The sequence below is a fragment of the Euprymna scolopes genome, chromosome 32, assembly GCF_053919585.1.
Source record: "Euprymna scolopes isolate OS-2025 chromosome 32, ASM5391958v1, whole genome shotgun sequence".
NCBI classification, from domain to species: Eukaryota; Metazoa; Mollusca; class Cephalopoda; order Sepiida; family Sepiolidae; genus Euprymna; species Euprymna scolopes.
Window position 1 is genome coordinate 5,607,819 of NC_136513.1, and position 21,756 is coordinate 5,629,574.

The 21,756-nt window shown below is 39.9% G+C and overlaps 1 protein-coding gene across 2 annotated transcripts in view; it reads right to left on the reverse strand.

Moving 5' to 3' along the window:
• LOC145256192 (G patch domain-containing protein 11-like) overlaps nt 1–21,525 on the reverse strand; it is a 59,165-nt gene extending 37,640 nt beyond the window's left edge. Inside the window, exons 1-2 of one of the 2 annotated variants that reach the window (XM_080114798.1) lie at nt 21,286–21,525; nt 3,539–4,053 (exon numbers count right to left, since the gene is read on the reverse strand). Coding sequence is in view for 1 of the 2 variants with exons in the window: in XM_080114797.1 (XP_079970923.1) it covers nt 21,286–21,305 (20 nt within the window). In the remaining variant the exon portion in view is untranslated. The remainder of the gene's footprint in view (nt 1–3,538; nt 4,054–21,285) is intronic. The other variant, XM_080114797.1, reaches the window with a different exon arrangement.
• Nucleotides 21,526–21,756: the final 231 nt, after the last annotated feature.

Here is a 21,756-nt window from a genome sequence, read left to right on the forward strand (position 1 = left end):
CCTGGTTCTTATATAGATAGAGAATTGCATCAGCAGTGAGATATCTACTGAATCGATAGAAAGATCCCACCATTTTTTCTGCCCTAGAAAGGTTGCCTCTGTCGAGAGATTTGCTAATCCTATGAGATATAACTGTAAGCACATCTGCTGTAGATCTAACAGAACGGAAACCATATTGAGTGTCACTAAAAAGGTTATTTTTGTTTAGATGGTTTATTACCTCTGTATTTAACATAGATTCCAGCAACTTACTCGTGACGCACAGGAGACTTATTGGCCTGTACTGAGAGGGGAATGAGCGATCACCTGAATTCTTAAATACAGGGCATACTGATGAGATTTTCCAGGGTGATGGGAAGCTATTCTCCTTAAGACAACGTTTAAACAGTTTTGTAAGTATGGGCGCTAGTTCTGGTTGAAGTTTTTTTGAGTACTATAATTGGACTGTTGCTTTACTGGAATCAAGATTTTTGATTAGCTTGATTAAAACTGAATTTTACTAAGTATTTTATCCACTATGGCATTGGTCCTTGCACAAAAAATTTACATTTATATATAACTAGTGGGGGTGCCTGACGTTGCCTGGGTGTATGTAGGTGATGTAGTAAGGAATCCCGGGGATGGGGTAAAAAAGTGGTAGTAGCGGGAGGAAGGGGAATCAAAGCAACAGTAGGCAGAGATGTTAAAAAAAATGTGGTAATAGATAGGTAGGCTCGAGCCCAAAACACAAGGGAGAAAAAAAGGTTAAAAAACGTGACATCTTAACCAATATCTATGGACCGGAAATTCGGAACATTGAAATTAAGCATAGTCAATCCAACCGATACGATGACTTGCGAAAATGGTGACACAAAAACCGACCCCCTCCTTGTAGACAACTGCCCAGTTGAGGGTGAAGGAATTATTGTTTTTGGCTAATTTTTTCGATATTTGTCGTCCAAGAAATCAGGCTTCAAAATGATACCAATCTTGTCAGGATCCGACGTGTCTGTTGAAAGTTTTTGGCAGATATACAAACATACACACATACATACGCACAAACCAAAGATTGAGATTATCAGTGCCAGCAAAAAGAAAGTCCGCACTGGTAATATTTTTCAAAAACTGCAAATTTAAGCTAAATTTAATGCAACTGTTTAAACAACCTATACCTCATTTGATTCGCCTTTTACTCCTCTATAATTTTACCTTTTTTTTTTTTACACAGTGATCACCACTTATCAAGGCCCGGAAGCCACTCAGGGATAAGGGTTATTGCAAGTACATTACGTTAGTGTGGAGATTTGATGAAGTGTTTACTTAAGGGGACGGTTCATTAGGAATTTGTTAACGTTGGACTTGAAGACATCCAAGTTGTAGTCCGGTGGGAAGCAGGCAGACGGAACAGAGTTCCACAGGCGTGCAGTTCTAAGAAAGAAGCTTTGTTCATGGAATCCGTGTTTTGATTTAGGCACAGATATAGAGTGGGGGAAATTTTTCACAGTGGATTCAGCTAGTCGGATGTTTTTCGTGAAAGATTGGTGAGGGGGGACCAGAGATTGGAGTTCAGACGAGCACCTGCCATGGAAATAACGATAAAACAAGGATAGGCTCGCAACGTCTCTTCTGTGGGAGAGAGGTTGCGGGGTAGAGAAAAGGGCATCCCCCACTAAGCCACAAAGTCTATTTTGTACTCTGTCAAGGCAGGATAGGCTGTTTTTAGCAGCTCCTACCCAGATGTGGCAGCAGTACTCCATCCTTGGACGTACTTGGCTTTTATATAGATAGAGAATTGCATAAGTAGTGAGATATCTTCTGGAGCGGTAGAAGGATCCCACCATCTTTCCAGCGACTTTGGCAGCAGACTTTCAGATCAGGAGTAAAGGTCAAACCCAGAAGCTTGTCAAAACAAGGGGCCTCACCCAGACGAGAGCCATCCATCACAATTGATGCCAGATGGGGATCAGAGCGTTGATGATTCAAGGATATATTTGACTTTTAATTGAAATATTCTAGTGTTCACATCAATTTAAATATTATTGAAATATTATATGTGTATATTATAGAAGATTTGCAGTTGAAGGACTCACATGTTTGTCAGTTGTTATACTATATTATAATCTCAGCTAGTATAAGTATACACATACATATAAACCTATATATATTGTTGATAACACACCATGAGTGAGATAAGGAATTTATTTTTTACATAAATGTTTACAAGTTCAACATGTTTAGATTACATTAAATAATGGCAAAATGTTTTTACATGAATAAACTTGTGGGAAATTTCTTGCAGAAGAATATGTTGAATAGACAGTTAAATGCGAACATAAAACATTGTTAGGAAACAAAGAAAAAACAAAAACACACACAACTGCAATGATAAAAGAACAACAAAAGAGAATAATGATAAAAAAACAACAATAAACTTGTAGTTTTACAAATATTTTGTTTTGTGTTATCAAACACGCAGATGTAGGTGTGTGTATGAGTAAAAGAAAGGGAGAGAGAAAAGAGGAGAGCAAATCTATTCTCACTGGTTTAGATATGTGTACACACACACAAGCAAAGGAGAAATGAGAGAAACGAGCCCACCCACTCACAAAATAAGGTATATGGGTGTGGACACACACACATACACACACACACACACACACACACACACACACACACACACACACACACACACACACACACACACACAGCAGCAGCAGCAGCAGCAGCCGTATAGCGTAATGGTAAGAAGCCTTCACTGTCATTTGAGCAGTCAGGTTTCGATCCTAGCTTGAGGCAGTTGCCTGTCTAGCCACACTGATGGATTCTGAGTGAGGTCATAAACAATGGAGAAATCATGACAGAACCTCCCCTCATCATCGGTTTGTTTGAGTGGGTTAACCATTTCACATTGTGAACATTGAAGTCTCCACATACGTGAATGTTAGCTGAAGGATAAGCAGATAGGATGTGGTCAATTTTCTCAGATATGCTTTTAAAGAGAGTAACTTTGCTGTTGTGGGGCAATAGAAAGTATATAGGGTAAGTTAGGATCTTCTCTGGAGATGTCCCTACTACATGGAAATCCATCTTTAATATGGGCACATATTTCATGCCCATGGCGATCTTGGGTGTCAGATTTGGAAGTTAAGTTAGAGTATCCTTTAATTACGAACTCATTTAGGGAAATAGTCTGCCCAATGCTAGTTTTGCTTAGAAATAATAGGTCTGGTTTAGTCTCCTGTAATTGAGTTTTAACCTCTGGAAGGTTAGAATGTAGACCCTTGATGTTGGAGAAGGAGACATGATAGTGGGAGTCTATGTTGGAAGTTGGAGATCCGGGTTTAAGCGTGTATTTTTTCTTGAAACTTGTCATGATGGAGTTTTGGGATTTGTGGAGTAGGTCGACAGAATTGCTTAGAGCAGGATAGACGATAGGGAAACTACGAGAGAAAAAGAAACAAAGAAATTTTTTTTTTCCTGCATTATCAGGTATTTCCTCACAACTTCTCACAAGGACTCTATAATTTTGTGGAACAGTTGCAGTAAGAATAAATTTTACCTGTGAAGATGATGTTATTGAGTGTGCCTTCTCTGATACGGTTTAAGAAGAGTTGACTTCTGATGAGTCTCTTTGCAATTGTGGGTGCAGAGAGAAGCTTTTGAAGCTTATAAAGTGATATCTGTAAGTAACTTTGACATATCCTTCGCACTTCGTGCTTGGTGATGTTCATGCTTGGTGATGTTCGTGCTTGGTGATGTTTGTGCTTGGTGATGTTCGTGTTCTGTGATGTTCGTGCTTCGTGATGTTCGTGCTTCGTGATGTTTGTGCTTTGTTTGCTCTTTGTCTCATGGATCTTTTTGGATTTCGCTTGATTTTTTGATGAATTTAAGTGTTCTTAAGGTGGGGGACATCCTGATCGTTGTCTATCTCTGATCAACAAAGTTTCCAGGTAATGATCAATCATTCCTTTTTTTCCCCTAACTTATATATTTATGGCTAACGTTGCTCTCATGTTGCTCTATAATGAATTTTCTCTCCAATTCAACATTGTTAAAAATTATTATCTTTTGTTCCTGAAAAAAATAAGAAATCATATATTACATTATCATATAATGACAATAAAATAGTAAATTTATTTTAATATTATCATAAAAAATAGTTCTGAAATTTTGTAACAGGACTTATGCCTCACCCTGTATATATATAAATAGAAAAGGTCAAAATATTGTAGAATTGAAAGTACAATTTGAATTTAATTCAAGATATTTTATTATACTACTTATATTAGGCTCTATCACTGATATTGAGCCTTTTAAATCTGGATAAGGTCGTTGTTCTATTTCTACATGTTCTAATTTGAAAAGTTTTTATTAATCATTCTTTACTTGCGAATTTTGCTCCTATTACTATATATATATATATATATATATATATATATATATATATATTTTAAAACATAATTATCCACTGACACGTGTTTCTTCGTCCACGACTCATCAGAGTGGCTGAATCTTGCGAGATTCGAAATCGGCACCTCGTGATAAGAAGCCTAAACCTCTACCATGCTGCTAACCTCGCCAGACTACTAAATGTATCACTTTTATGTAGATGTTTTTATTTGTTTTTGTTAGCGATACTTTCTTCAATAAATTCAAGTATTTATATGAAAGTGCATTTTTACCTAAATGCTTGTTGGGAATAATTTTCCCATTGACCAATCTGGTACCCCCTTTTAATGGGGAGTGACATATATATTATTTTCAAAATATAATTATCCACTGACACGTGTTTCGTCGTCCACGACTCATCAGAGTGGCTGAATCTGGACAGAACAGAAAGAGAACTAAACTTCTCCTCTTTGAAATGGGGACGAAACGTTGATTTTATTTTTGTTTTTACTCTTTTAGGTTTTTCCTTTTTATTCACATAACGTCTAAAGCATCATTTATATCTTGCTTATATATATATATATATAGATATATATATATATATATATATATATATTACAAATGTTATGTTATGAAGCGTATGGTGACAAGCAAAAAGAATAGACAACACAGGATTAAGATTTGAACGAACTCAACAATTTATTTTCTAATAAATAACACAGAATAATAACGAGCTGTCCTTGGGGTGAAGATGGCAGATTGTTGTTAGTTGTTGTTATTGTGGTTATAAGGCACGACGAAACCTTCGTTTGTAATAGTAGTAGCAGCAGTGCTGGTCTGGTTATAATCGTGTGTCAATAGCGATAGTTGTTGTTGTTAGAAGGCGCGACGAAGCCTTCGTTGGTAATGGTAGTAGCAGCAGTGCTGGTTATAATCGTGTGTCAATAGCGATAGTTGTTGTTGATAGAAGGCGCGGCGTAGCCTTCGTTGGTAATGGTAGTAGCAGCAGTGCTGGTTATAATCGTGTGTCAATAGCGATAGTTGTTGTTGTTAGAAGGCGCGACGAAGCCTTCGTTGGTAATGGTAGTAGCAGCAGTGCTGGTTATAATCGTGTGTCAATAGCGATAGTTGTTGTTGTTAGAAGGCGCGACGAAGCCTTCGTTGGTAATGGTAGTAGCAGCAGTGCTGGTTATAATCGTGTGTCAATAGCGATAGTTGTTGTTGTTAGAAGGCGCGCCGAAACCTTCGTTGTAGTAGTAGTAGCATTGGTCGCGACAGCCGTAGCGTTGTGGTGATGGCGAGGCTGGTGGTCCTTCTGCTGTCTTTTCCTTGGCTTCGCTAAATATAGCAAGCACGCGGACGTAGTTGTAGACAAACGGTTAGTGATGAAGAAATTGCCTCCATGTCGAGAAAACTGTGTTTCTTTTGGGTTGTTGTTTTCGCTACGGTGTGTAAGGCATCTAAGCGTTTTGCCCGTAATTTTGTGGAGGTAACCATGATCATGTGCCTCGACTTTGGTGCCATGGTAGCGATCGTAGCGTGAATCCCTACGTAGTCAGTTTCTCCCCAAAGGGGTCAGGAATCATGAAACTTGAGTGGTTGTCGTCACGGTGACACGTGGCAGACAGTATGACGGCGTCCCCAAGTCAAAACGAGATCTAAATCATAACATCATAACAGCTCCCCCAGATCTCATTTTGGCTTGAATTGTCCAGTGCGGTCATAGTTGCATGTGTGAATGGAATCAACCCATGATGAAATCCTTAAACCGTTTAGGAAGCTGGCCTCGTGTTGACCGATTCCGAATCAGGTCCGATCTGTATCCGGACGGTAGTCGAGGGGTTTCTACGTATATGGGGTCCTGCAACGCTCTGTGTGCCCCTGCCTTGGGTGGAAGCGTTGTCTCTTCGGTAGATTGACGAGTTGGGTAGGGTAGAGGAGGTAGATTGGGGGACAAATGTTTTGGACGTGGTATTAATCGGCGGACATGTGCCCGGTGAACCCATTCACTCTGGCCATCATCATTTTTTATCTGGATCACCATGCTGTTGGTCTTGGCCACTTCGAAGGTACCGATCCAGGGTAGGTGAGATGCGTGAGCAATAGCTGATTGAGGCCGGTGGATTAGTACCTTGTCACCGACTTGTATTGGTTCCTTATTCATGTCCTTGTCTAAATTTGGGTCTTGGGCGTGGTCAGCTTCATTGTTGGCCAGCGCGACGTGTCGATGAACTTGTCTTAACAGGGCATTGACCTGCATGCCGTAAGCCGTGGGGCTGGGGTTTGTGATACTGTTGTCGGGTAATCTTGGCAAACCAATGTTGGGCTGCCGACCAGTGATTATATAGTGTGGTGACGCTCCAGTGGCACTGTTGATGGTAGCATTCATTGATGAGATGACGGATTCGAGGACGTCGGTCCACTCACAGTCTCTATCTTCGCACAGCATGTATATGGCGTTTTTCATCGTGCGATGCTGTCGTTCAATGTTACCTGAGCTTTGTGGTCGCCAGGCACAATGTAATTCCTGCGTGATTGATGTGAGTTGGCAAAAGATCCTGTATACCTCCCCCGTGAAGTGGGTTCCGCGATCGGATGAAACAATGCGTGGTATTTCCCGGTGTCGAAGGAAGAAACTGTAAATTCCACGGGCAGCATCGATCGCACGATCTCTGGAACACGGCACAGCCGTAAGGTGTCTACTGAAACTGTCCAGCATGGTTAGGATGTAGCGTTTCCCCTTTGAAATTGGCATCGTGACGAAATCAATGTAGATGATTTCGAACGGTCTTTCTCCACGTTTGCAGTGCCCGGTGGGCCAGACCTTACGTTTGCCATAGTTACCCTTCCACTTGGCACATGTTTCGCAGGAGTTGACATACGTCCTGATGTCATGGTCCTTGCATTCCCACCAGTAGCCGGATAGATGTTCGCGCATGCGGGCGATACCTGAATGATTGATGCAGTCATGGGCCTGATGCAGGTACTTGGGACGGAGTTTGTATGGTACGACCAGTTTTGGGGAATGATTGTTGTCCCTAATCATCAAGACAGATGTGCCGGGCTCCAGGTAGAACTGGTGGATGTATTTGTTGAGTATGGGGGCCCGATGGTCATCGGGGTCGATGTTACAGTTTTTGCTGGAGTTATTCGTCTGGAGGGTTTTGATGATTCTCGACAGTGTGTTGTCTGTGCATTGCTCAGCAGCGATATTGATATGGTCACAATTGTATTTTGTGGGGATGGTCGATGAAGAGTGATAGGCAAAGAACGCATCCACAATATTCTTGTGGTGGCGGGTGTTCTGAGGTGTGTGTGCTTCGGGGATGAGCATTGATCCATCAATTTCGTCCATACACCAGGATGGGATGTAAATACGTAGGTCCGAACCCTGGATTCGGAATGTTTTGCCTGCAGGGTTGGCGTCAGCTGGTGTGTTATTTTTTCTTTGGCCATGACTTCTGCTGAGCATGTCGGCCCAGACATTGGATTCGCCCTCCACAAATTCCAGGACGAATTTATAGCATGCGATCTCTTCCTGCCATCTGCGGATTTTGGCATTGTTGAATACCCGCTGATCCAGATAGGTTAGTGATCTGTGGTCGGTGAAGATGACGAAGGGGCGGCTGTGTAGGAAGTAGTCGAATTTTGCTATGGCCCACTTTATTGCGTATGCCTCGCGTTCAGTTGTGGACCAGTTTTGTTCCGTGGTGTTAAATATGTGTGAAGCGACTGCTATGATCTTCTTCTTTCCCCTGTCATCTTCTTGCATTAGGATGGCCCCACATGCGGTGTCACTCGCATCAGTGGTGAGCGTGAAGAGTTGATCAAAATCAGGGAATGAAATGACAGGAGGCGAGGACAGTCGTTTCTTTATCTTATTAAAGGCCTTGTCCGCCTGCTCAGTCCATGCAAATGGTTTGCCAGCCCTATTCAGTTCATGGATGGGGGTCATGATGCTGGAAAATGTGTCCGACCTGATTTGTTCCTGTACCCGTGTCTCCAGGAATTGCCGTATCCACACTAAACGACCTATGAGGCCTTGCAGTTCCTTTTTTGTTGTTGGAGGCTTCATTTCCATGATGGCGCGGACGTATTCGGGGTCGGCCTTGAAACCCTTGCTATTTACGATGCGACCGAGGAATTTTGCTTCGTTCGCGAGGAAGGTACATTTATCCGGATTCAATTTTAGTCCAAATTTACGTAGGGCGGTGAATAGTTGCTCCAGTGCCAGTATGTATCCTTCAAATGTTTTGGCGTGGACTAGGTTGTCGTCAATGTACGAGGATATGTTGGTGCGAGATGTAACAGTGGCCAAGGCTTCAGCTATGCAGCGGGAGAAGATTTGTCCGGCAGATGTGAGACCAAAGGCGAGTCGTGTGTATTGGTAGCATTTGCCCTTCCATGTGAATGCAGTTTTGTGTCGATCACGCTCGTCGATAGCGATCTGCCAATAGCCACTGCGAAGATCAAGGGATGCAAAATATTTATTTCCTTCGCCGATTCTGTGGAACAGGTGGTCAATCGTAGGTATGGGGTAGGGGTCGAGATCGACTAGGACCTTGTTGAGTGTTGCTTTGAAGTTGGCAACTACCCGGATTGCCCCGTTCTTCTTGCGAACGGCAAATACAGGGCTATTAAAACCCTTGGGGTCCTTGCAAGGTTCGATGATCTCTCTGGCGGCCATGTGCATGATTTCAGCATCGACGTCAGCCTCGAGAGCCTGGGCGATTGGGTGTTGCTTCTGACAGCGGGATTGGCCATTGGTTGGTATTCGAACTGGTCTGATGAAGGTACCCTTTTCTCCCTTTTCGGTACCCATGATGTCGGCGAAGCGGATGATTAAGTCTGCTGTGGCCTCCAGTTCGTCGCGGTTTGGATGGTTGGGCAATGCCACACCCACATTACTCTGTAGCCAGTGTAGTTTTTCATTTAGTGTCTTGGGGCTGGGCTGTGTGAGTCTAGTGGAATGATCGATGGTGTGGGCTCCAAATGTGGTATCATCAGCTGGTATCTTCTGTGTAAGAGCTGGTAGTATTGCTGCCGTGTGAGTTATCGGAGTGGACGCGAGCGTGCGTCTGAATTCGATCGTTGATTTTTGGTGGTCGATTGTGTAGGAGTCTAGTGTGCTGTGACCAAGGATGCTTTGGCCGATCAGGATTGGAGATATAGCGGATGTTATCAGCATGTTGATCCCGTCGAACCTGGGTGAATCGTGGTTGCCGATGGCGATGCCACAATTAAGTTCGCCAAGGATATGGATGCTGCCGTTTATGCCTCTCACATGCACGTTGGATGGCGTTATTCGACGTCTGACCTCTTCAGGTATTCGAGACACTGGCATAATGCAAGTGGAGCAGCCTGAGTCCAACATAGATATGTCCGAGAACGTAGCTCCCTCGATCATGAAATGTGTGTTGACGAAAGGTGACTTCTGCGCCGAGTGTTGATGAAAGTTAAATATGTGATGGTGAGTCTGTTGGACCACGGGGTGAGCCATCACATCTCGCCTGGTCCGTATTGAAAATCCTCGGCCATGGTAGTGGGGAGAGTATCTTCCGGTGGCATATCCTTGTCGTCTGTTGCGATATATGCCTGGGCACGAGGTGGGTGCCGGTACCGACAGTTGCGTCCATGGAAGCATGCATAGCCTTTCATGTAGTTTTGGCAGATCTCAGCATCCCGATTGTGTTCATCATCCCTGCGCATCTGAAAATGGCCGCGAGTGCCAGTGGGTTTGGTGTTGCGCAGTGTTGTGGTATCTTTCCTTGCCTGTGGGCGGAGAGTTTGCCTGTTCACATTGTGTTCAGTTCGCCTGGTCCTTTGATCAGATCGTTGTGGCCTGTTTGCGTAGTACGCGATGGGACTATCATTGATTTCATCGTCCGTTTTGACACCACAGTCGATGTACCGCTGTACATCACTAGCTATCCCACCCGCCGTATAATGCTTATCCATTGTTTTGACGATGTGTGGGTATAAGCTCGGTGTCCAGGCTTTCACCTTCTCACTCATTAGCATTGCACCCATGAGAGAGAAGACAGTATCTGCAGGTATTTCCCGTGAGTGGTCCGACTTAAATTTTGCCTTTATGTGTACTGCAGCCTCTCTAATCGTGTTTTCCAGTCGGCCAGCGAAATCTGTCAATCTCTCCCCATCTCGACGCTGCAAATCCCAAGCCCGGCTGAGGTGCTGGAAGTTTGTCATTTGGCTGCCGTGGGTCGTTATGAGGTATGCTTTGAGTTGCTCGAAGGTAGATGTGTCGTGTTGGGAGTCCGTCATTTGCTGGAATATCCCTTCGTTCAGAAGCTGTTTGCAGATTCTGACAAACTCTTTTTCGATACTAGGGTGTGTACTGATTTCCGGCTTGACATGTATCATGTATGTTTTGTTTACATCCGTGATGAAGCGGTTAACATCGTTCCCGGGGTTGAACTTTTTTATGTCCTTTACCGAATCGTGTATGGCCTGTAATCTGATCATCAAATTGTAGTCGTTATTATCGGCTTTGGGCGTGTCGTTTAAGGTGGTCGATTTGAGGGTGGAGAGCATAATCTCTAGGTCCGCTTTTATTTCGAGGATAAGGGCCTCGTCTGGTCGTGATGTACTCGATTTTAGCTGGAGGAGTGCCGATTTCTGGTCTCTGATAAAACTGAGAAGTTCGTTACGGGTGCACCCTGAGTAGTCCATTCTACCTGTCGCACGCTTCTGACACCAGTTGTTATGTTATGAAGCGTATGGTGACAAGCAAAAAGAATAGACAACACAGGATTAAGATTTGAACGAACTCAACAATTTATTTTCTAATAAATAACACAGAATAATAACGAGCTGTCCTTGGGGTGAAGATGGCAGATTGTTGTTAGTTGTTGTTATTGTGGTTATAAGGCACGACGAAACCTTCGTTTGTAATAGTAGTAGCAGCAGTGCTGGTCTGGTTATAATCGTGTGTCAATAGCGATAGTTGTTGTTGTTAGAAGGCGCGACGAAGCCTTCGTTGGTAATGGTAGTAGCAGCAGTGCTGGTCTGGTTATAATCGTGTGTCAATAGCGATAGTTGTTGTTGTTAGAAGGCGCGACGTAGCCTTCGTTGGTAATGGTAGTAGCAGCAGTGCTGGTTATAATCGTGTGTCAATAGCGATAGTTGTTGTTGATAGAAGGGACGACGAAGCCTTCGTTGGTAATGGTAGTAGCAGCAGTGCTGGTTATAATCGTGTGTCAATAGCGATAGTTGTTGTTGTTAGAAGGCGCGACGAAGCCTTCGTTGGTAATGGTAGTGCTGGTTATAATCGTGTGTCAATAGCGATAGTTGTTGTTGTTAGAAGGCTCGCCGAAGCCTTCGTTGTAGTAGTAGTAGCATTGGTCGCGACAGCCGTAGCGTTGTGGTGATGGCGAGGCTGGTGGTCCTTCTGCTGTCTTTTCCTTGGCTTCGCTAAATATAGCAAGCACGCGGACGTAGTTGTAGACAAACGGTTAGTGATGAAGAAATTGCCTCCATGTCGAGAAAACTGTTTCTTTTGGGTTGTTGTTTTCGCTACGGTGTGTAAGGCATCTAAGCGTTTTGCCCGTAATTTTATGGAGGTAACCATGATCATGTGCCTCGACTTTGGTGCCATGGTAGCGATCGTAGCGTGAATCCCTACGTAGTCAGTTTCTCCCCAAAGCGGTCAGGAATCATGAAACTTGAGTGGTGGTCGTCACGGTGACACGTGGCAGACAGTATGACGGCGTCCCCAAGTCAAAACGAGATCTAAATCATAACATCATAACACAAAGAAACAGTAATGTATGTGGATGACTTTATATTTTAAGCCCCCATCTTTGGCTACAGCACTGTCACAAACGTATCTCGCCCGCTACTTAATTGGCTATAAAGCAAAGCCCACTGTTTGTTTGCAAATAAGCACTGTAAAAGTGGTGGTCAAATGTTTATTTAATGGACATATGAAGAGGTCATTTGTGAACACTGATTCAATAGGCAAGTGGTTAGAACTGCCGGCAATCAATGCGATGGTTTAGGTTCAAACCCCGGCTGGGGAAAGGTGCTACTCTACTGATGAGTTGTGATATAACAAAAAAAAAGCAAAATTACTGTTTGTGGATGACTATATACACATATATATATATATATATATATATATATATATATATATATATATATATATAGTCATCTATATATAGTCATCTATATATATATGTTATGAAAATAAAGCTCACAGTATTAATGCTGGTGTCCCACAGGCATCCATCCTGGGCCCAATTCTCTCCCTGTTCTACATCAATGATCTCCCAAATCACATTCTAAGATCATTTGTAGATATTTATGCTGACAACACTACCATCTATGGCAACACTTCAAAGGCCGTAAATGGTCAAGTTCTCTTTGATTCTCTCTCTTCTGATCTTGATCACATGGTATAATGGATAAAGAGGTACCTGGTTAATTTTGATGCATCTATAACCTGTCGTTTTATTATCAACGCTTTCATGCCCGTCTGGTATCAATTTAAATGAATGACTCTCATCTTGGGGAAGCTACATGTTTTGACAATCTTCTGGGTCTGACCTTTACTCCTGATCTGAAATAAAACAATCACATCAAATCCGTTGCTATGGTTACTGGAAAAATGGTGGGATCGTTCTACAGCTCCAGTAGATATCTCACTGCTGATGCAATTCTCTACCTGCATAAGAGCCAGGTACTGTTGCCACATCTGGATAGGAGCTGCTTATTCTGCCTTGACAGAGTTCGAAATAGACTTTGTAACCTAGTAGCGGATGCCCTTTTCTCTTCTCTGCAACCTCTTTTCCACAGGAGAGACATTGCAAGCCTGTATCTGCTTTATCATTTTTATGGCAAGTGCTCATCTGAGCTCTAATCTATAGTCTCCCCTCTCCAAACTTTCACAAAAAACACTCGTCTAGCTGAAAACACTATCAATAATTCCCCCCAATCTTTATCTGTGCCTATACCTAAACGTAGATTCCATGAACAAAGCTTCCACGCCTGTGGAACTCTCACCTATTTCCTGCTTTCCAGCTGACTGCAATATGGTTGTCTTCAAGTTCAACGTAAACAAGTTCTTGATGAGTTGTCTCCTTAAGTAATCCAATTTACCAAATTTCCACTATTAACGATTACTACGACATTTTCCCATTAACTGCTGTACACTCATTAACTCTTATCCTCTAGCGGCCTCCAGACCTGGATAAATGATGACATCTTTGTAAAGAAAAACATTATTTTCAGTGTTTCATCTCAGATAGTTGTCGCACTAAAAATTGGTGCATAAAATATTATATTTCCTTATATCAGTTTATGAAATAATATATATACATGAAATAATATATATATATATATATATATATATATATATATATATATATATATATATATATATATGCTAGCATTTCAGCCCGGCGTTGCCCGGGTGTTTGGAGATGTATGTTGAGCAAAAAAAAAAAAAAAAAAAAGGGGGGTGATTTTTTTAACTTTGACCCCTATTATGACCCCTTAAAATTCATTGTTTTGGGCTCAAATCAAGTTATTAAGTTAGATTCATGTCCAAGAAACCTATATCTAAAATTTCAAGTGTTTAGACCCCAAATTGTCGGAGGAGTTTGGTAGAGTTCTCAAAGGTCAAATCGTTGAACTTTGACCCCTTAACAGCCAAATTTCTGGCCGAAACCCAATCACATAGATTTTCCCAAATCTCAGTACGCTGTATATCAAATTTCAAAGTCTGTAGACTAAAAATACTTATTGCATAGGAAAATGTACACAGACAGGCACACAGACAGACAGAACACAGAAACGTTTACTTTTATAGATATATAGATATATGTGGATGGCTATAAATGATCTCTGTTGTGGGTTAAGCATATTGGGATGTGATAAACAAACTGCCACTAGGGTATAAAACGATGCTCTTTATGTAAACAAATAGAGCTTAGGCGTTTGGACAATGTTTCAACATTGTTAATTCACATACTCATCTTAGCAGCAGCTAAATAGCGTAAGTTGGGCAGTCAAGTTTCAAACTTGGCTTGAGGTAGTTGCTAGTCTATAGTCTATCCGCATTGATGAGCTGTGATACAGCAAAAGAGTACTGTATGTGGATGACCATATATATATATATATATATATATATATATATATATATATATATATATATAAATGATTGTGTAAGTATGAAACGCTACTGTTTGTAGGTCTAAAGAATAATTATTATTTAATTATGTTCCTCAAGCAACTTTAAGAATACTTAAGGATGGGAACTGTCTGCAGAATAATAACTAAAAAACAGTCAATTAATATTTATGCAATGTTCACGACTTCCGCTCGTTTGAACACTCTAGATTGTCTAATGTATTTGCTCGAATTTGGCGTTGAATAGTTCTTAATTCCATTCATTTTCATAGCAATTGTTTTGTGGCCCTGAAGTAAAGGCTTAGTAATTAGAGCAACAAGTGGTTTCATGGCTGGGTTTGAATCTCATGACCAGCAAGAATTATCACCCCGTATATATATATATATATATATATATGATGATTGCAACGTCTTGTCAGACGAGTGCCACTCCCTCAGACACTTCAAGTCCATGAGCCCAAAAATGACTTCCATCGCCACAGGACCATTTTTATAGACAAATGCCTGAGGGAATATCTATACACAGATGATATTGCAGAGTCTTAGCTTTGTATGACAGCTAAGTCTCTTTCTCATTTCAAAATGTTGAGATCCAGCAACAAGCAAGAGCAAGATAGCCGGCAACAAGTTAAACTGCAGACCAGCTTAATGTGAGTACTGGTCTCCTGCTTTATGGTTTTTTAAATCAGAGATTTGCTTCTCCTAGAAAGGTTGCCTTCACCACGGCTTATGGGAGCCCTCTCCACCCCAACACACACACACACATGCACACAAACACACATGGTGCTAGTTGGCCGTTGACCCCCAAAAAGGGTTCATTCGCCCTTTGGAAGGTCTTGTTTTTAATCCTTCAGAGAGACTAGCCACTCTCCTCACCAAACAAGTCTGGTGGGGGAACCAGTTTAGTCGCAGGTGACCCGACCATGAGGCAGGTAGTACTGGCTTACATGGTACCAGTAGCATATGACATGACCTGACTACAACTATATATATATATAAACAATAATTATTCTTTATACCTATAGACACTAGTGTTTCATGTTTCTGCAATTATCAGTATATGGGGTGACAATTCATGCGAGCAACATGAAGGTTAACTAATTTGCAAATTCCTTTGAAAAACGAACCTTAACTAATTACTTATTCATTTTTTATGGTTTCTTATAAGATGATTGGTTTAATTAAATCATTAGGCTGAATTCTATTTATGCATATTTTCTGCATTCTGCATAATTGCATAGAATTTAAGATAAAACCGTTCTAGCGCACGGAAATATATATATGCTGTGGTTCCAACCAAAAGAAACCCCACATCAAAAGAAGAATCGAATTCAAAAATATAAACATCACAGCTGACGACCCTTTGACAAGTACATCGACATGAATAATTATCCTGTGGAGCACTGTAATTGTACAATTCTCACTAGAATAGTATTCACAACTTTCTCAGCTTCAATTTGATATGACACATGAAACTAACCCTCAAACAGATGACTCCCTACAGTACATTAAAACACAAAAAACAAACACAAATCAAAAACGAAAATGCTGATCAGCACTGATAGCCGCTTTGTCTACAACTACGTCCACCAGATAAGTAAAAATATGTTTTTTTCAACAAGCAGTCAATCGCAGCTAGATTGCCTAATGGTGAGGTTGGGCCCATCAGCAGCCTAACCCAATGCAGCAGCATTCATGCCCACTCATGCAGCAGCAACAGCAGCAGCAGTCATGCCCACACAGAACGAGTTAAACTACCTCCCCCAATGCAGCCAAAACCAGTAGCAACAGCAGCAACCATTCGCCGTCGACGCCCTCGATTTCCAGCAACCCAGCATCTCAATTGTCTGTATTTTTGAGATGAGATGTTTTCATTTATTGAGATTGTCGGACTGACTTCCTCATCTTGGTTGTTATAGTCACAACGTTTCGTTTCGGCCGTTTTTGCAGGTGTTTTGTATCAAACTGGGGAACCGTTTGTTAGGAGTCTCGAGCCCAACCCTTTATTATTATTACGGGGGTATAAGAAACAGCTCACATGCTCAGACATAACAACCTACTGAGCAAACCAAGCATAGAGCTGAATGCAATGTGGACACCTCTAATAGAGAGAGAAAACCTTGAATAACAACATAGGTTTAACATTAACAAAAACCAACTAAGAATTGTCCTGGTGACGTATGGCCGAGTGGTCCTAGACGTTGTATCAAAGTTTAAAGTTACTCAAAGTAACATTCAAAACAGAGAATCAGCAACTATGTCCCAGAGTCTAGCTGGAGTCTGAACACGGTACCCCCATAATAATAATAAAGGGTTGGGTTCGAGACTCCTAACAAACGGTTCCCCAGTTCGATACAAAACACCTGATGAAGGCTGGAGGCAAAATGGCCGAAACGAAACGTTGTGACTATAACAACCAAGATGAGGAAGTCAGTCCAACAATCTCAATAAACCAGCATCTCAAGTCAGCACATATTTCCTGTAACCATTGATGACGACCTTGTAGCTGTACCAGTTCAAACACTAGCTGGACTTTAACCCTCAGTCTAACACCTCCTGCCACCATTCAGTTTCTTGGAAGTTTTTTGGAAAATAAATCTGAACGGATTTATATTCGTTACGACGGTACCTAATGTGTTTGTCATCTCTTCTTTGCTATCATTGTTTTTTCGTCTTTTTCTTGCCTGTGTCATTTTTTAGTTGTAGGGTCGATCACCACCGACATTTGGCCTCGCAACATATATATATATATATGTATAGAGAGAGAGAGAGAGAGAGAGAGAGAGAGAGAGAGAGAGAGAGAGAGAGAGAGAGGGGGAGAAAGTAGCCTTGACGGTATGTGTGTGTGTGAATGTGAGAAAGTCTCTACCACTTTTCTCTGAATATTTGGTCTACTAATTTGAATTTGAACCTGTAGCAACTTTTAATTTGGTTATTAGCCACCAAAAATTGCTGCTAAAGGAGGTCAAAATTAAAAACAAATCGGTTGACATTGGCAGGTTAATCAAATAAAACATCATATCTGCTGTTTCTTTTGCGAATGCTTAAAATTAAACATTCAAAGTTGCTTAATTTTTAACATTTTGTATCAAACTGTCTGTAGCTCAGACAGAAATAACACTGGAGAGATAAAATAATAACTAAGGTTGAAGCACTAACGTTCTGGTTTTGATTCTATTAGATGGTACCCAAGTCACATTTTTTATAACTTGAAATCATTACTCTATATTAGATCAATAAAGAATTGACTCTATAATAAGAAATCTGCAAAAATTAAAATATAATATTTATGCATATTTAAGACCGGGCAACGCCTGGCAGCGTGCTAGTATATATATATATATATATATATATATATATATATATATATATATATATATATATATATATATATAAAAGGAACTTTGTCTGTGTATTTGTGTGTCTGTGTACTGGAAAATGGCTGGGTCAATTCTTATGAAATTTCACACAAAAGTACTTTATGTACCTGGCAGTGTTCTTATATAGGTTTTATGTTGGTATGTCATTGATAAGTATCGATAATCGAAATAATCCGCTGAAAGAAGAAACAGACGATTTTGACTAAAGTTAACATCTTACACAGCCTAACATCACAAGTATATTTAAAAAGTTTTATTACTATACAAGCCAAAAGGCCCAATATATAAAATCAGCAGTAGGTTATTTGATATAACAGAGTCGCGTTCAAAATGAATGTTTCTGCTTAAAGCACAATTACATAATTATACTTGATTTTTTTTTATTTTAAACTTAAATTGAAACCATTATCACTGCACAACCAGTAAGGCCAAGCATATAAGATCAACAGTAGGTTCTTTGATATGACAAGGGCACGTTTGAAATGAATATCTCTGTTTAAAGCATAATATTGAAGCATGATACTTGACTTTTGCATTTTAACTTTAATGCAAGCTATCTATATAATTATAAAACTCAAATGATCTTGTAACGATGTATGTAACCCACTTTCCAGTTTATGACATCCGGTTGTGCATGCGCGCATGACGCGCACACTGAAATATTAACGTTATTATTTTGAAATTATTATTTAACATGGGAACAGTGGGGTTTAAAATAACTTAAACGTAATACAGAAATGAACGATGTAAAAAAAAAATAGCAGACAGTATTAACAATTGTTTATTTGGATAATTTAAACGCAAAAAAAAAACCAAGAGAACAATTGAGACGCTGAAATATTAACGTTATTATTTCGAAATTATTATTTAATATAGGAAGAGTGGGGTTTAAAATAAACAAAAGAAGAATTGGGACGCTGAAATATTAACGTTATTATTTCGAAATTATTATTTAAGATGGGAATAGTGGGGTTTAAAATAACTTAAACGTATTACAGAAATGAACGATGTAAAAAAAAAAGCAGATATATCAAAATTTGAATTTAACTATAATAAGTATTATGGTATCTGTTCAGTGCACATTTACCTATAAGTATGGCCAACCACTTATAATTCAGTAACTGTAAATTTTTTCTTTCAAAAATAATCAATTATAATAAACAGAACGATTCATAGAAATCTATCTATATTCTTTTTTCATTTTAATATACTTTCATAGAAATGTTTCTGTTATGTAAAAAAAAAAACTATTTTCTTTACGTCACAAGTGTCATGCTGATACATGAATTCCATAGCTAATATAACATACTGACCTAACGGGTCACGGGTAGTCTAGTTATATATAAAAATAATTTTATAAAATCAACAATGCGTTCTCTACAGTGCAATATAGACTACAATGTATTGTGAACTTAGTTACTGCGAGAGGCGTATGAAGCATCCTCCAAGTGCATTGCGATGGGTCCCCAATTAGAGCGATTTTGATGACAATAAAAATATGGGAGTGTGACGCAATAACCGATCATCATTCAACCCCGGGAAACGTCGGTTCACCCTGCTTATATATATATATATATATATATATATATATATATATATATATATATATATATATATATTGATTATAAAGATTAATAATTATAAATTATGAATCAGTTTCAACAGGAAAAACAAGCAAAATCAACTTGAGTGTACGATTCTTTCGGAAACGATATTCATTTTATTTTACAATTGACAATAATCATTGGGAATAATTGTATTCGAATATTCATCTCCTCATTAGCACAAAAAATAGAATATGCGTTTTATTTTTTATTACCGTATCTTTCTGTTAAGTTACATTATTGTTTCAGCTACATGGCCGTTTTTTTGGCCGCGCACGCGTTTGAACATATGCGTGGGGTGCTAATATGCCTGAATCAATATGCGCATATGAGCCCATACAATCGCCCTCTTGGGGGAAGGGGCGTCGATGTACGTATGTATCTGTGTATGCGCGCATCCATGCCTACGCACGCGCACCCAATTTTAGCACCTTAAAGAAAATTTGACGCAAGCGAGAACAACGCAGGTGTCTATGCATGCAGGCGCACATATGCACATATATTTGCACGCCAGGGCGGGCATGTATGTGTACCCGTGACCGTTTCTTTTAAGTATATATATGTGTACGTGCGCATGTGTGTACCCGTGGCTGCGACTGCTAGCTGACCCTCTCCAAACAATTAACAACAAAATAAAAACTAAAAATAAATAAACCAAATCATAGCCCCCCCCGCCTCCAAACATAAGCGAACACCCAACAGCTCAAGACATACTTACCAAGAAATCACCTCACCAACGAGACGCTAAAAACTTTAACACTAAGGCTCGAATTTTAAAGTAACTCCCCCCTCCTCTCACCCCCACATATTCCCCTTCCCGTCATGTATCCCTATGCCCTCAGCCACACCAGAAATGAACTTCCCAGACCCTCCCCCACAAGTTCCTTAAACCCCAAAACTAAAATATTATCGACATACCAAACGCCCCCACCTTCGCTCCTTGTTCACTTCCTCTCTTCCTCTTCCGCCCTCCTCGCAAACTCTCCCTGACCTCATTCACTCTTCCACTCTTTCATCCCAAAATAGCGAACATTTCTGTAAAAGTCTGAGGACGCTACAGACGGGCAAAAAAAAAAACGGCCGTGTAGCCGAAACAATAATGTAACTTAACAGAAAGATACGGTAATAAAAAATAAAACGCATATATATATATATATATATATATATATATATATATATATATATATATATATATATATATATATATATTTGTATTCCTACACGTCAACAAATAAAAAATAAGTACAGAAAAGATAGAAACATTTACATATTTTTCGTATTGATTTTTATTCATACATATATATATATATATATATATATATATATATATATATATATATATAGTAAGTTATGAAAATATAGATGGCAATTAAGCTACACAGACTTTTGCAAGGCTGAAACGTGAAAAAAGCTTATAATTATTTTCATAACTAGTTCTACTCACATATTAAGCACTGTTGAAGTAAATACTGAAAATCGATATATAGCATATATCTCCTTATAAAATTTTATGTGAATACTTGGAATAATAACAATAATTATATATATATATATATATATATATATATATATATATATATATATATATATATATAAATATATATATATATATATATAAATATATATATATATATCGAGAGAGAGAGAGAGAGAGAGAGAGAGAGAAAGAGAGAGAGAAGGGGAAAGAGAGAGAAAGAGATAGGGGGATGTAAATGCATCGGCATTTATATTGTTGCAGACTTAAGTGCGTAGAAATTTAATTGCCTTCACCCCCATACACTCACCTACACGCAACGGAATCCATGTGAATCAACACGTAACGGTATTAGGGATTTACCGATTTTTCTTCTTGGCATTTGTTTCAACACCCCACCACCTCACCCCACCCGTATATAATCAAGAGGGACCAGGCGAAGGTTGTCAACATCCCCGAGTGTAAATGTTGTTTTGAATGAGACAAGCGGCATCGAGTCATCATCAGTCCTCCGTGCCTGCATCCACTTCGTCAACGCCAACCCACACCCACACAGACAGGTGTCGACACATCCTCCTAAACGTGAGCGACGATGCACACACATACACTCGGGCATATACAATGCACATATGTAAGTATACGGGTACACATACTAAGTTGTTAGGGGAAAATAGGTTATGAATAATCAGTTTGATGTTATAAATATTTTTTTACTGGCAGACTGCACGGCGTTTGCCCGGTCGTGAAACACACTTAAATTTTCTTTTTTTTTTTTTTTTTT